The sequence below is a fragment of the Gordionus sp. m RMFG-2023 genome, chromosome 1 (assembly GCF_954871325.1).
Source record: "Gordionus sp. m RMFG-2023 chromosome 1, tfGorSpeb1-WG-v2, whole genome shotgun sequence".
NCBI classification, from domain to species: domain Eukaryota; kingdom Metazoa; phylum Nematomorpha; class Gordioida; order Chordodea; family Parachordodidae; genus Gordionus; species Gordionus sp. m RMFG-2023.
This window is the reverse complement of record NC_088775.1, coordinates 35,694,588-35,710,550: the sequence shown is the minus strand read 5'-3', so window position 1 is coordinate 35,710,550 and position 15,963 is coordinate 35,694,588. Positions and strand designations below refer to the sequence as shown.

Below are 15,963 nucleotides of genomic sequence, written 5' to 3'. Positions count from 1 at the left end.
CAATTAGGTATAAATTTATAAACATGGAGCTTTATGATGATAATAAAATTTCAAAAACATGGTGCGATGCGTTGATAAAATATGCGATACAATTATAAAAATAATAGCAAATCGATAAAAAGTTTTGTGATTTTTCTTAAATATTATATAAAATAATTATCTCTATTCTAGCTATCTTAAATTAGTTTTTAAATCTAAATTATGCGTAATAACGCAACGCTTGAAGATAACGGTTTACTATATAAGGCTTTTCTAGAGATAATCTGAACGTTTGGTTGTCAAATATATTTTAAAAAATATTTCAAAACTAGCATTTTGAAAATTAAGAAAATATCAATTAAAATATTTTATTTTAAAATCAAAATATTAATGATTTTGATCAAGATTTACTTTACAATCCCATAAAATTATTTCTTTAGATAAAGTACTTAAATCTATATTAGTCGATCGAATCTTTGTGTATTTATATTTATTCAATCAATAAAATTTAATCATGCATTCTATGAAAGGAAAAATATATAAGTAAACCAAAAAATTTGAATACCAAAAAAACGAAGTATGAAGATAATAATATGAAACTATAAATAACATATAACAGGTTCATAAAAATAATATTCAAATTTTTAGCGTTATTTAGCAACTCTCGATTCAGGCTTGTTTTTGTTAATATTAGACGCTCGAGAGCGCTCCTTATAACCTTTAGAATGATAAAATAATATCTAAAAAGACTATTTTAGTGGCGTCTTTAGTGAGCGCAGGAGAACCCCGTCCATTATTTGGCAATTTTTGATAAAATTTTATTTTGTTAAATTCTGAAAAAAAATTAAAGGTTCCACTCGATTGTTACCGCTTACGACAAACCAAAAATAAATACCCCTAAAAAAGATACTAACTTCTGCTGCTGTTGAGTGAGCTGGCTCTACTCTCAAGCGATAGAATACGTTATGAACAGGTGTCTGTATTTGTGAGAGCCTGGGATGGTCAATATCTCTCATTCTCGTAGCCGGTGTTGGTAGAGAAGGTTGAGTGGAGCGTATTAAGTTAAAATCTGGATTGAATATATTGTTAAAATTATAAAAATGGAATCAGGATGGTAATCTAATATTTTCTTTTCTTTTCTTTTCTTCTTTCTTTCTTTCTTTCTTTCTTTCTTTCTTTCTTTCTTTCTTTCTTTCTTTCTTTCTTTAAGATATATAAGTATAACTAACAAAATAAGTAGAAAAAATTTATAAAAACAAAAATTCAGTTAACTTTTCTCGACACGTATTATGACATGTTGTTCAACCACGTGTGGTTTGGATGTGATTCCACTTATGCGATCTCGGCCATAAATAGCAGATACACGACAAAGATAAGATCCCGCGTCGTCCAACCTGACGCGACCTACCACGAGCCGCCTTCCACCGTGAACAGCGTATACCCGGTCGGGAGGAAGGGCACGACCGTCTGTGCGACTCCACTCAATTTCTTCCGCTACTATCTGCTGATCCCTCCGTCTCACATATACCTTTATTGATAAAAAATGAGATGCGTTAAGTTTATTTGTGAATTTATGTGCGTAAAAGGGAATATAAAATATTTAATTTAATTTAAGTCCTAAATAAAATCTAACGAATCTACTGATTATAGCATATCATTTTCTAGAATATAAATCGATTTAGAATGATTGATTAGACCATTTTATTTTCATTATTATCAGTCAAATGTTATAATTTTTCTAAGTAATTGATGACTTCATTTCTTACAGATTTATTTTCCTCTGTTTGACATTGAAATTAGATTGAAATTTTAAATTAACAAAATATTTATAAATAGCAGGAACTTTTTTTTGCCACAAACATGATTGGTAAAAATTGTAAGATTCTCAAAGAGCACATTAAGAACGTTATGCCTCACACTGCATTACACTTTTTTGAACATAGAATTATTAATAGCAAATATAAATATAATAAATTATTCGATTACGAAGAATACCACAATTAAATATTCGCTTAAATACAAGAGCAGATTGTTGGATTCGTCCGAATATGAATAATAAATGAGAACTCATAATATTGAGTAAATATATTTCCTACATAGGCTTGATTTCAAGTCTTTTTTGAAAACTTTTTATTTCTTAAAATAACGATATCAATATTTTAAATTGTAGAAGTTTTAAATGCTGAAATCCAAAGTTTTTCATTATATTTTCAAAATGTTAAATAGAAAATAAAAATCTTGATCAAAATTCCTGATGCAATACGACAAGATGATAGCTTCGATAAGTTTTGGAGATAAGTTAATTTAATGCCAAAGGAATTAAATTTAGAGGAGCCCATTTTAAAGAACCAGAGAAAAAGGCTTTTAAAACTCGAAGCTGGCTCGAATTTATCATACCATCATTTCGGGCCAGTTATTGAATATTATAGACAAATATTATGAAGTCTTAGATCATACAATTCTTTAGAGGAGGTCATAACCATGCTAGAAGAACGAAGTAAAAAAGAAATTATTACAATTTTTCCAGTGTAAAATTTATTAAAATGCTGTTAACAAACTCGAAAGTGCTTGCTCTCCTGAACGATAATTTTCTGGACTAACATGTCTAATCTAATTAACTTTCTACGATAATATGGCAAAGATTAATCATATCGCAATTTTAACTATTAAAAAGAACTTGATTCAAATGTAATTTAATAAATATTTTTATAAATAAAAATGAAATAAGAAGAAACTTTGCCTAAAATTAACATTTTTTATACTATATCATTCAAAATCTTTTATACAAAATTAAAATTACAGGCTGTTTTTGCTATTTTTTTCAAATTGAATAAATAATTTTAGCCTCTGTACCCTCATAGACATTATATTAAGTCGCCGCCTCTGATTTCGAATACAAGTAATTGTTGTTGCCATTCCTATATATAAACGAACACCTTTCGGCCAACCCGTTTCCATTTTGATAAAATAGGCGCGTTATATATGTTTGGTAATATCTGAAACAAAATTTTACCTCAGTAGCAGTTATATTGCCTGAGATAATGGCAATTAAAGGTATAAATATCGGCGCTTTTAACCTTTTACTGATGTTAAATAACTAGTTTTAAAATAAAAAACAATATTAGTTTGAATATGAATCTAATATTAATAACTGTCAATAATTGATAATTAAGGGGAAAACATCAAAATTAAATTTTTTTAAAAAATGGTCATCCATTTTATGTAGGATATTAATCATTATTAATATAATAACTAGGTCAGTAATTGGTAATTAAGAGGGTGACATCAAAATTAAATTTTTTAAATATTGGTCATCTTATGTCCAGTAAAAAATTTACGAAACAAATATACTCATTCATAATATATAAATAATATATCATGAAATTTTAAATGTAATTTCCACATTACTACATTATGAGCTTCAATTTTTTTTTCAATAAGCATAATATTACTCGTAAATATATTATAATGTGTTAAAATGATAGTCAATGGCTTTTATTGCATTAAAATATTCATATATAGAGCAATCTATACATTTTTTATACATTAATTGGCATATTTTAATTTTTAAATAATTATCCAGCCTTGCTAATTATTGAAGAAATTATTAGAATAATATTAAAAGAATAATAGATAAAAATATAATTGAAGCGCATAAATTATTCGAAATATTAATTTTAAATTTTCAAATGGGCATAAGATGACCAATATTTAAAAAAATTTAATTTTGATGTTTTCCTCATAAATAACTTAGTTGTTAAATATTAAATTCAGTATTCAAACTAATTTAACTTTTTATTGAAAACTAGTTATTAAACAATCAGTTTCAAAAAGTCGTTTTTCTTACCTTTAATCCACATTATCTCAGGTAATGTAATTACTAATGAGCTAAAATTTCGATTCAGATATTACTAGAACATATATAACGTGAATACAAATTTTCATCAAAATTGAAAAGGGCCGGCAAAAATATCAGTTCTTGCTCATTTGACATGGAATTCATATAATATGTAAATTGTCTCAAATATTTTGTATCATATAATATTATCCATGCATATGTCTTTTTGGGATAAACTTTAAATCATTCACTGAGAGCGATTTCTAAATTTTAAAAATCTGATTTGACCGAAAATATATTTTAGTTTATATAGAGTACCACTGTAAATTTCAAACAATTTTACCTCGAACTTTAGAACTACTCTTAATTTATATTTGTTTGAATTTTAAAATAAATTAAAAAATAAAGAAATGTTTATGACGAAAAATATGTAAAATTCTAAGGTTAGGTACTTTACACATGCTGAAATGCATTTCCGGTCAAATCAGATTTTTTTTAAATTTAAAAATCGGCGCTTAACAAAATTATTTTTGAAAGATCCTGAATTCCAATAAATTCCATATCCCAATACGACATATAAATAAAGTAAAAGACGCTTATTACTTCAAACATTGAGGAACCATGTTCATTGACGATTAATGTAGTTGGTCTTATAATTACGTCGATTGGCGATGTGACCTTAGGTGAAGGAGCTAGTCCTGAATATTATGATACATTTATTTTTTGAAATTTAAATATAGGATAATCTTTAAATTTTGCAATAATAAAATACGATCCTAATTTTCATTACTAGTCTGCACAGTGGCCTGATAGGATCTTCCTAAAGACTCGATGGCTTTATTCCTTTGTAATTGGCGGCTTAGATCATAACTGTCGATAGTCGAAATTCTGGCAGTCGTTGTCAATGTAGTTAAAGAAGATTTCACATCGGGTAATGTGGTGCGGGCTAAGGTGGTAAAATCCGCCCAACTGGATCCTGTCAACATGTCCTTGTAGTAACTCTGTTTGCGCTGTTCGTGCATCATTTTTTCTTGTTGGTACTTGATCATTCTGTCCCGGTAATCTTTATTCCGATCTTCATCGCCTAGATCAGTTTTGTATTTTAAACATATAATATATTATATAATATAAACCTTTAAAATTTATATTTAGAGACTTGTCGAAAGAAAATTTTTAATTTTAGTTTTAATTTCAAATAATAAACATGGTTCGATTTTTTTTTTAAAAAAAATAGTTATTCTTATTAATAAATAGTGAAAATCGGAACTGAATCACGGTCCTCAAAAAAAATACAGGTCCAGACTATGATTCTAAATAATATGACAGGTGGAATATTAATAAAAGATAGATCCGGAGGACGGTCTGAGCCGGAAAGAATTAAAAGACCGATCTGGACCATGGTTCAGAAAAAACACCGGTCCGTCACTATTAATTAAATTAACTTTGAAAAATATATATTAAGAAACTTTAAGATTAAATTAATGTTGAATGTAAATTACGAATTCTTTAAACGGTATACCCAAGGTACAGTTTAACACAAGCCAAACTTAGGCATAAAAAAACACAATTTATATGTCATATCACATCATGCTATGTATTTTTTAAAACAGGTGCTAAAATATAATATTTACTATTGCCCCGTCTATTGGTAGCCTGCGAGAACGTGGTGGGAGAGTTAGTAGAGTATAAAAGCGTGTTAAGGGTAGTGACGTATTTTGTAGGACTTGAGGCCTCAGTCGTTTCTGTTCTTCTAGTGCTCCAAGTATCAAATACGTTAGAAACGTCTACCTTCTTTGAAACTCTAATCGTGGTAACTGGACTCTCGCTTGAGATGCCTATATAAATTTTTATTAAAAATCAATATAATTAATTGTGAATTGTTAAAAATTGTTAAAGTTTGAATTATAAATATGGAATTAAAGAAACGATTCATAGTAAAATTACAAAAAATTAAATAAATTTATGTTTATTAATTTCAACATTCATTATGAATTGTTATTAAAAAAGGGAAGATTAGAGCATTCCCGCATGTGTTCTGACGGTTCATCATTTGAAAGTATAGAATTAATCTAATTGTATCCACCATTCATAACCCCAACATTAATCTACAAAATATATAAGTTACAATCTTACCTTAGATGATGTGGGAGTAGTTATTATAAAAATTCAAAAAAATTAATTTAATTTTATCCCATACCCGGGTTAATGTTACAAAGCCATGCGGTAAATTTACGAATTTAAGATCCCAATATAAGTTCTCAATTTTTGAAAACACATTACATCGAAAATGCAATATACCCAAACATAATTGATTTAAGAAAAATATCTTATTTGGAATTTCACATGTATCTCCCAATTATCCTTTGACCCAAATATTGACTAGATTATAACAGCTAAAAAAAATCAAATATAAGAAAGTATGACGATTTTTCAGATTTTCATTTATACCCCAATATTTATTTCTACGAACAGATGTTTAGATTTTAAGTTAAAAAATCTCAATGGTCGTGGGTGTATCCTCTTTTAAAATTTTACAAATAACACAAAAAGTTTCCTTATATGATTTTTAAATATAATTTCAATATAGTTTTTACAATATGTTATTTTGTAAAGTAGTTTACTTATATGCTATTCTTAATATATTTTTTTAAAATAAATAAAAATGAATATTATAAAAATTAAAATAAAAGAACTAGAACAGTGGCTGCGCTAATTAATGGGTGGATTGTATTAATAAACCAGGATGTTAGGATTTAAATAAGAATTGATAAATGTAATAAGTGATTTTTTTAGCTAATAATTATATCACTTAATTTAAAGTTATTAATTTAAAGGTGTTAATTACATTTGTTATAATAACTTAGTTTAAATCAAATAATATATAAAACTAAGTTGAATATAGAATAAAAACAATTTAACTAATAGATATTACAGTATTTATTATAATGGCATGCAGAGTTGGACATACGGCGAATACGCATGGAGAGCTGGATAATACCGTGAATACTTTTAACTAAAATGGAGGATTCTTTTTATTTTTAATAAAATACTTATATCTGTATCTAAGGTATCGTCTTCATTAAGATACCGATTCAGATACTTTTTAAAATAATTATTATTAACTTTTAAAATTTTTCAATTGATATTTTTAATTTTCCTTTCCTATCTTTATAACTTAAATTAACATTTAATTATGATTTTGTATTTTAGGATAGACTAAAGGTTGAAAATCTTTCAAAATTTTAAAAAAATGTTTTGGCCTCATTCTATATTTTTTTTTAAAAAAAAGAAGCTTATCACGTGTTATAAAGTTTTCCAATTAAATTTTTTGTGTTTTGGGCGTAGGGTAAAATACATTTTATAAAAAATTTATCAATATTTTTGTGTTTTGGGCGAAGGGCGAAGGGTAAAATACATTTTATAAGAAATTTATCAATATATATACATGACATTACCCATAAATCAATTATAAAATTTCTTTTATAGATTTATAATATGGCATTATTCTACTAAAAATTAACCATAATTGCAATATTGCCCCTTGCGGGAATGCCCCGGTGTCCCCTATCCGGAAAAATAAATAAAAATACTGCATTCTCTTTCATCGGATGCATCGGTGCAATCAACCATAGAATTGCATTTCAGTCTAATATCAATGCATTTTCCATCTGAACATTGAAATTCATTTGCGGTGCAATCTTGACGTGTATGCATCATAAATGAATTATTATATTTTTTATAAGAAAGAAATGTACGGTTATAAATAAATATAGAAAAATAAAATGAATAATCCTTTACAATTAAGTCACCTTTAATAAGAGTAGCAGTCACGGATGGCGTAGGGCATTCGATTTCGTCAGATCTATCCGAGCAATCGTAATGGGAATCGCATTGCCGCCGTGCTTCAATGCACTCGTTTAGCCGTGACGAGCATTTAAAAATAGGACCGCCTTCCCCAAGCCGAGGGCATGCGAAGGATCGACGCGTTGACAAGGAAAAAGATGTCGAAGGCGATGTCCAGATGGAGGACAAAGACGTTATTGTAGTAGTGGCTTTATCAAAATTTTAAATTCCATTATTTTTCTAAATATAATTTTTAAAAAAGCGAATAAATAATGCTCCTTTTAGGATTTAAGACACTATGAAATTGAAAAAAAACTATGTGATTTAAAAAAAAATACACCTCAAATTAAACAACTACATCTATATACAGTAAACTAAAAAAAACACCAGCTTAGCTGATTAACTCAAAATAGAGAAGAATGGAGGATCAGATAAATACTTTATTCATATATAAAATATGGTGCAATTCTTTTATCTGCTGAACACATAGTGTGTCCTTAGCCTAAGCTATTAGATAAATGTTTGGAAATCTCAATGAGGCCGAGATTTTCAAACAATTAGAAGTATGCAGCAGAACTAAATAATTTAGCATTTTTGAACTAGAAACATATTATATTATGGATGAATAAGCTGTAAGGCTGCATTCTATCCTGTCTAGTTTCTTTTTTTAAAATTCTAAACAGCAGGCTGAATAGTAATTATTAGATTTAGAAATTAGGAATAAGTGTTGCTTTACAGTATTTAAAAAATATCATTACTTTATGTCAAAATCTATATTTAAGAAAGAACTAGTAAATAGTGTAAAGGCTTCTTTTCTGAATAGATTTCAGAAAAATCTAAATAGAGTTAGGACACAGCTTAAGTGCCTTTTTTCCGCTAGGAAAAATCAGAAATGAACTAATGAAAATTACACAAGTAGCGGCTTCAATGATTAAAATATATATATGGGAATTATTATTCTTTAATCTAAAAAAATATTACAATAAACAAATCTGTACTACTTCGCAGTTTAATTTAAATAGAAGAAAAAAGGACAACGCATAAAAATATAAAAATGGATTACTATGCCCACTCGAACCCTAACCCCACTATTCGGGTCGTACCCTATAGGTTGAATACACCTAATCTTCAAACTTGTCTAATTATGTTTAAGAAAAAATTAAATAAAATGACCTAAAACTGGCCTGCATGTGAAGTATAGGTGTAGATATAAATTTAGAAAGTAATTAAAAATAAATAAAAATATAATAACTAGGCATGGGAGAACAATCCCTTTCATCAGATGTATCCAAACAATCATAGACTTGGTTGCATTTAAGAGAGTCATGTATGCATTGACCATTGTCACATTTGAATTCGCTTTCACGGCATATCACGGGGTGGGCTTTATTACATTTTTTATGAAATCAATTAAAATTAACTCGATATTATGATTGGCAACCAAACACAGTGTTGTTAAAGTAAGTAGTTACATATTTGCAAAAAAATAATTGCAACTAGCTACTTGTGAAATATAAAGGCAAATGCAACGAATTATTTTGAAAATATAATTGTTTCCCATTTAAAATGACCTTTTATTAAATATAATGTTTCCTCACTTACATCTGGCCCTCCTGTAGAACGTTTTTTTTATTTTAGAGAATTATAGAAAAATTAGCCCCACCAACCAGCCAAAAACAAAAAAAATGCGAAATCGTTTTTAACAAATGAGTCATATTTGGCTCCTAATACTAAATCAAACAAAAAAAGAATTTTAATGTATGCAATTTTGAAATGAGGTCAAATAAACTGTAATAAAATAACTTGAGGAAAATCAAAATATTGTCTTTTGTAAGTCTAATGCATTTTGTTTTTTTATAATGATATAACCAATATATGAATAATCCAAAAAAATTGAATTTCGTTCTCGGAAATATTTAAATTCCTGGAAACGTTGGACCAGCTTTTACATAAGCAATCACAATTCTTATTAGAATTTGTTTCTTTTAAAAAAATTCTTATGCAACTCAGAGTAAAGATGTTTGTGAGACTAATACAACTACGTTAGTGAATTAGTATAATATAGAAAGAAAATTATTGTTTAACTTTAGATTATTTTATAAATTAGTAATTGATTTTCGAAAATTATTTTCAATAATTTAAATATCTTTTTTAAAATTGAATGAACACATAAAATAATTGTTAATTAAGAATGCTAGATATGGGTCAGAGGTTTAGACTAAATGCACCTGCCTTTTCATTGTTTAAAGCGTTCGCCTACCGCCTATTATTTTCTTAAATTCACCAGTCCTACTCAAAAATAATTTTAAATTCACCAGTCCTACTCAAAAATAATTTTAAATTCACCAGCCCATTGTTTTGAAAATATTTTTTAACTCTTCCACCCGCCCAATGTTTAAGATTTTTAACCCGCCCGACCATATAAATTTTTAAAAAGATAATAGCACATTGCCGGAGAGAAATGCGCACTGACGCAAATCACATTATTATATATTCGAATAGTCATTTTATCCCAGGTAAATACAATTATAGACCAAGTTGGGATAAATTGTTTATTATCACTCCAGGGCACATCATATATTTGGATCGGGATCGTATTTCTACGTCTGGTTTCGAAACTTGCATCTTCAAAAATTTAAGTCTGATAGTCACCAATTTAGCATCCCATCAACTGGGTATCGCAATCAATGGAGGTTACGAAATAACTACTATGTTACTACCCTAGTGATGAAATCTTCGCTAAATGAACTTTTTTTTAAATTGCTATTCGTTTCGCATTATATTATTTTTCAATTCTTCACTTCTGCCATTCTTATTATTTAATCTTCAATTTAATTAATATCAGCTTTCATCATCAGAAGGGATCCAACAAGACGATCCACTGATTTCGATTACTCTGCACCTGCACCCCCCCCCCTAACGAGATCTGAAAGAAATTAAAATAAAAACTCACTCCCAAATAATAGGACTTTCATTTGTTGAGCAGAAACTGAGATTTACCAAATAAACTGCTATATCCCATTTATCCATAATCCTCAATCAACCGAAAACTCGTCCCTAACCCATCTTTGTTAGGTGGCGGGTTATAATATGCCAATAACTTCTTTTATGATACTTTATCTTCCTTATTTCAAATCAAAAACATATATCAGATTCTCTTACTTTCTATGATATCTTCGTAAGCTCTTTTTTCTCTCCTTAATCATTGTTTTGCCCTTAACGTCTCCGTTAATTTAATATTTGCAACAAACGAAACTCCCTCTGCGAATTTTAATTTTGAATCCTTTGCTTCAAATGAGATATTCGAGAGAATTGCCTTAAAAACACTTGATTAATTTTCAGGCACCTCCAAAGTTGGAGACAATACTATTGATGCATGTCCTCGGTCTCTCACTCTTAGATTAAATGACAAAAAATGTAATGGCAACAATTGTATACGTAAAATACTTGAATTCAATTCTCAATGAAATCAAAAAATTACTATAGGATTTTTAACCCAAAATTTACGTTTCGATCAATTTTATAAGATAGCGATTTTTTCTAAAAAGGCACCAAACAATCTGGTTTAATAATTAATATTGCCCCCAATCAGGACAATTTTTAGAAAATTTCCACGATCGCATTATGTTACGATATATATCAGTAAAGGGGGTGGATGGGGGTTCTATATCAAGGGTAATAAAGAAAAATAATTATTTCTATAAAAGTTCCAAAGTTCCCGTTTACCCCTCAAAAACATTAGAAAAGCTGCATTTACATTTTAAAAAAATATAAAATAATAAAATCAACCCATATTTGACAATTTTTTTTTATAATAAACTAAAGATCTACAAAAGTAAGCCCAATTATCCCCATTTTTTTTATTGGTCAATTTTATTTTCTCCTCTTCTCAAAAAAAAAAATTGGATTTCCTTTTCCCAACGACATTTTTCTGGATCAGGTGAACATTTGAATTTTTTTTTTATAAAACATTTTGATTTTTTCCGGACCGGCTCTATTTTTTAAAAAAAATTGGGTTCGGGCTAAGTGGGGACAATATTTTTTTAAAAATTCGAGCCGGGTCGGGTCTTGTAATTTTTTTAAAATATATTTAAATTTATCAATTATATTTTGAATTTTTTATGTAAAATAAAAATATTTGATTTTATTTATAGAAACTAGACACCATATAACATATATCTTTTATTTTGAGTAATTATAAAATTAATTTCTATATTTAAATAAATTAAGGCCGGGCGATAAATTTTTAAAAAAAAAAATTTCGGGTTCGGCCCGGCAAAATTTTTTTAAAAAATTTCAGGCTGGGCTATAAAAATTAAGTCCGAAGCAGATCACTATAATAAACTATAGTAAGTGAACACGAAAAAATGATTGTGGTTTAATTAATTTCGATAACATCATCAACGGAAAATAAGATTTTTTTTAATATTTAAATGTGACAAAATTTGTATCTATTTTTTTTACTTCTCCCCATAAATATTCAATAAAAATGCTAATTTTTCAAAAAATGGGGAGGGGGGGGGGGTATAAATAATATAGAAAACAAAATATCCAAATCATTGATATTATATAAAATAAATATATAGGAATATAATGTTTAATAATGTTAATGTAGTATTATAATATAGTGATTCCATAAAGGTGACCATTGAATGGTGGTTACGTATTGGTCAACATATATAATTGGTAAATATATACAATATTTTCATAAGTCAATTTATTAAGATTTTGATGGGGAGGGGATCTAACTAAATTGGGCAAGATATTGAGGTGATCACCTTTAGAGGTTTCATTGTATAATATTTTAAAAGGCTGGTAAAGTTGTTAAAAGTGTCTTCAGACCATTACCATAAATTGGTTAATCGATATTAAATGAATAATGAATCAAACATAAACTAGAGCCTATACGAGGATTTTTTTAAAAATTAAATTAACGTTTTGACCATAAAGAATATAAGGAAGTTAATTTTTTTAAAAGATCTTTTCAATTTAATGGCACAAGATCGTTATTAAAATATTTTTAGAGAATTGTGAGACACTATTGGTAATAGAATAAAAGGGGAAGGGAGTAGGATGTAAGGTAAGCGGGGGAGGGGGGGGGGTAATAATTTTTTATTGCTAACCTTGATTTAATTTTCTTTTTTTTGCTAATGAAGGGGGGGGGGCAGGAGTTAGAGGTCAGCGCTTGGACTGTAGCAGGCTGCAAGGATTTTTTTATGAACTTGAAAATAGGCAAAATTTGTCCTTTTCTTTCAAAAAATATTATACTTTTATATAATTTCATGGGTCAGACAAGCAAGGATTTTTTTTATGAGCTTGGAAATAGGCAAAATTTGTCCTTTTTTTCAAAAATATTATACTTTTATATAATTTCATGGGTCAGGCAAAAAAACGCTGCGCCACCTCTAATAAGAGATAATATCTTCATTCGTGTTGGAAAAGGAGGGGTGAAAGGGGGGGGGGGATACAAGTACTTGCACTCACGATTTTTCATATGGTTAATTTAATGTGCAAATGAAATAAATAGTTGCATTTCAAAATAAGTTATGTACTGCGGCTCAACAAGAAAAATTTATTCAACTCAACCAAAAGGATCTAACCAATTCTAAATCTAACCAAAAAATAAATAAAATTTCTTATTTCTTTCATTACATCATATTACTATAAATATGGTATTAAAAAAATGTGAGTATAATTAAAATTTGTTTGAAAGGTGATCCCCCCCCCTCCCCTCAAAGGAGATTTATTTTAAAAAAGCAAGAATTCACAAACAACATTTAAATAAAATTTATATATGCTATGTTCCTTACAGCACCCTAACTCATCGGAATAATCTTCGCAATGCACAACTCTGTCGCATCTGTATTCCCAGGGAACGCATCTGCCGTTACCGGGACAAGGAAACTGCCCTGTTGGACAAGCGGGGGCGAAACGACGTCGATAAGGCATAATGAATGCCGAACTAAACCTCGTTGCTGCCCGACGCCTCTTGGGGCGAAGGGAACGCGCATCATCATAATAACTGCTAAAAGGGTATTTAATATTCTGGGCAAATTTTTTATCCTCATCATCTTTCATATCCTGAGAGTTACCGTTCATAAAATAATGTTCAGACCGAGGATCGGGTGACTCGTTAAAATTCCCGCGATGAAAATATCGATCAGCCGATCGAGGTTTACTAGTAGCTGGGTCGGTATCTTGCTTCCGGTCGTTTCCGGGTGAAGCTAATCGTGAGGCCAAGGCCAGCAATTGTCTAGAATCCATGAGAATCACGTCGTGGTAGTGTTTCAAGTGATCTAGGTTATTATGATCACTATTGTATCGTTCTTGTTTATGCTCATTATAATCTTGCGGGTTATTTGATTCAGAATTTCTTTCCGGATAATTATAATTTTCCATTTTTATATCGTTAAAGTTTTCTTCTTTTTCGTCTTCGTTATAGGGTTGTTTACGGAGCCTGTAACTAAAAACTTGGACGGGGCGGGTATCCCCGCCGGCCCCATCTACTAGTATATCGTGAGAGTATAGGATGGCGGGAGCCATGTGCGTCAGAGAAGCGAACACCAATATAAAAGTGAGGAATGTCATAAATGGGATACGCGTGTAAAAGAATCTCATTATTTTTAAAACCGTTTTTAAAGAATTATCAAACTATTCCAATAGAATATTTTTTAATTTAATGTGAAAAATTAAATTATATTTTCATTTTATTCCAATATTTTTAAAAAAATAATAAGTATAGTATAGTATATTTTCATTTTTTTTGGAACAATAAATAAAAACTATATTTTTATAATAACGATACATTAATAATTCATAAAATTATCTTTAAAAATTCTCCCCCCCCCCCATAAATAATTTGATTAAAATTAAAATAATAACTATGACAATTATTATAATTATCATTAAAAAAATAAATTATAAAATTATCTAAAATAACAATATAAAATATCATTTATTCTAAAGTAAAACTTATGGCTGGTAGAAAAAAACGAAATTACACTTATTACTTACTTTATCTCCCACCCTTTCTCTTCTTAAAAAACGAAAGGTTTATCAGATAAGATAATACATAATATTAATATGGATTAAGGAATCCAAAGGTGTCAACTTTATTTTTTTTAGAAATGAATATATATATGTTAAACCTCTTTTTCAAAAATGGAAATAATTTCAACCTTTCTGGTTACCTGTTCTAAATCTCTAAAAAAAATAGCTAAAAATATTATATATCCTCGAAAATTTTAAAACAATATTGATAGGAATGTTATATATTTTTCAATTGGATATTTTGAAAAATCGTCAATGGGGAAGATTAATACTCCAAAATCAATTGAAATATAAGTAAAGTATATATAACTTTCCCTAGCATCTATAAATATCATTATCAATTTTTTATTTTAGCTATATAAAAAAATATCCCTAATTTAGGGAGAAAATCCCCCCCCCCCCCATAATCTAAGGTAGACAATTGCCCATTTTCTCAAGGTTTTTCTAATAAAATATAAATTAGAAATTATGACCAAAAAATTAAGGTTCCCGAATGATTCATGCCACGGTTCGGACCATGGAGCGATATTAAATTACTAAGACCAGACTAGACCAAAAACTGAACCATTGACGTTCGCTAACTTTAGAATGGTCGTGAAATGTCAATGCAGGAAAAATAAAAATTTAAGAAAAAAAATGGGGGAAAAAATATATTTATGATTAAACAACGTTGATAGTATTATCCGATTCCATATATAAAAAAATTTGAAAATAAGATTGTGACGAAACATTCTTTCTTATACCTCCTTTACCTACCCCCTTCTAAGACGATCTTAAGTAGTACCCCCCCCCTCACCTCCTCGTGCCAATAAACATTCATAAAGAATAACCCTACCAGGGGCAGGCCTCGGTTTTCAATGCCAATACAATCCAATATAAAATCAGATATTTTATTGGTTTTTAAAACTAATACTACTCATTGCCAATACAATAGCCTATATATCAATCCAATATTAATAATATATTAGGTTAAAAGAAATATCAATACTAAAAATTATTCAATAACTAATTAATACAAATATCTCTCAATTTTAAATTAATTTTGAATTTTTAACTCTATTTCGCGGATAAAGCTAATATTTCCTTATATGTGTCTAATTTACCAAGTATCAAATTTTTGTTTTGAATTATTTACAGCAAAATATATTATTGCATCTGTTGGTGTGCTTATACTACTTTAGAAAGATTAAATAATATGTAGCAATATTTGTATTTATGGAAATATATTCATATCAATTTTTATTTCGGATCGT

The 15,963-nt window shown here is 28.6% G+C and overlaps 1 protein-coding gene across 2 annotated transcripts in view; it reads right to left on the bottom strand.

Moving 5' to 3' along the window:
• LOC135922890 (basement membrane-specific heparan sulfate proteoglycan core protein-like) overlaps positions 1 to 15,963 on the bottom strand; it is a 92,504-nt gene that overhangs the window by 40,202 nt on the left and 36,339 nt on the right. For both annotated transcript variants that reach the window (XM_065457400.1, XM_065457399.1), the window contains exons 5-12: positions 8,913 to 9,044; positions 7,627 to 7,869; positions 7,408 to 7,515; positions 5,449 to 5,652; positions 4,608 to 4,901; positions 4,421 to 4,515; positions 1,252 to 1,507; positions 894 to 1,048 (exon numbers count right to left, since the gene is read on the bottom strand). In XM_065457400.1, the coding sequence (XP_065313472.1) occupies positions 894 to 1,048; positions 1,252 to 1,507; positions 4,421 to 4,515; positions 4,608 to 4,901; positions 5,449 to 5,652; positions 7,408 to 7,515; positions 7,627 to 7,869; positions 8,913 to 9,044 (1,487 nt within the window). The remainder of the gene's footprint in view (positions 1 to 893; positions 1,049 to 1,251; positions 1,508 to 4,420; positions 4,516 to 4,607; positions 4,902 to 5,448; positions 5,653 to 7,407; positions 7,516 to 7,626; positions 7,870 to 8,912; positions 9,045 to 15,963) is intronic.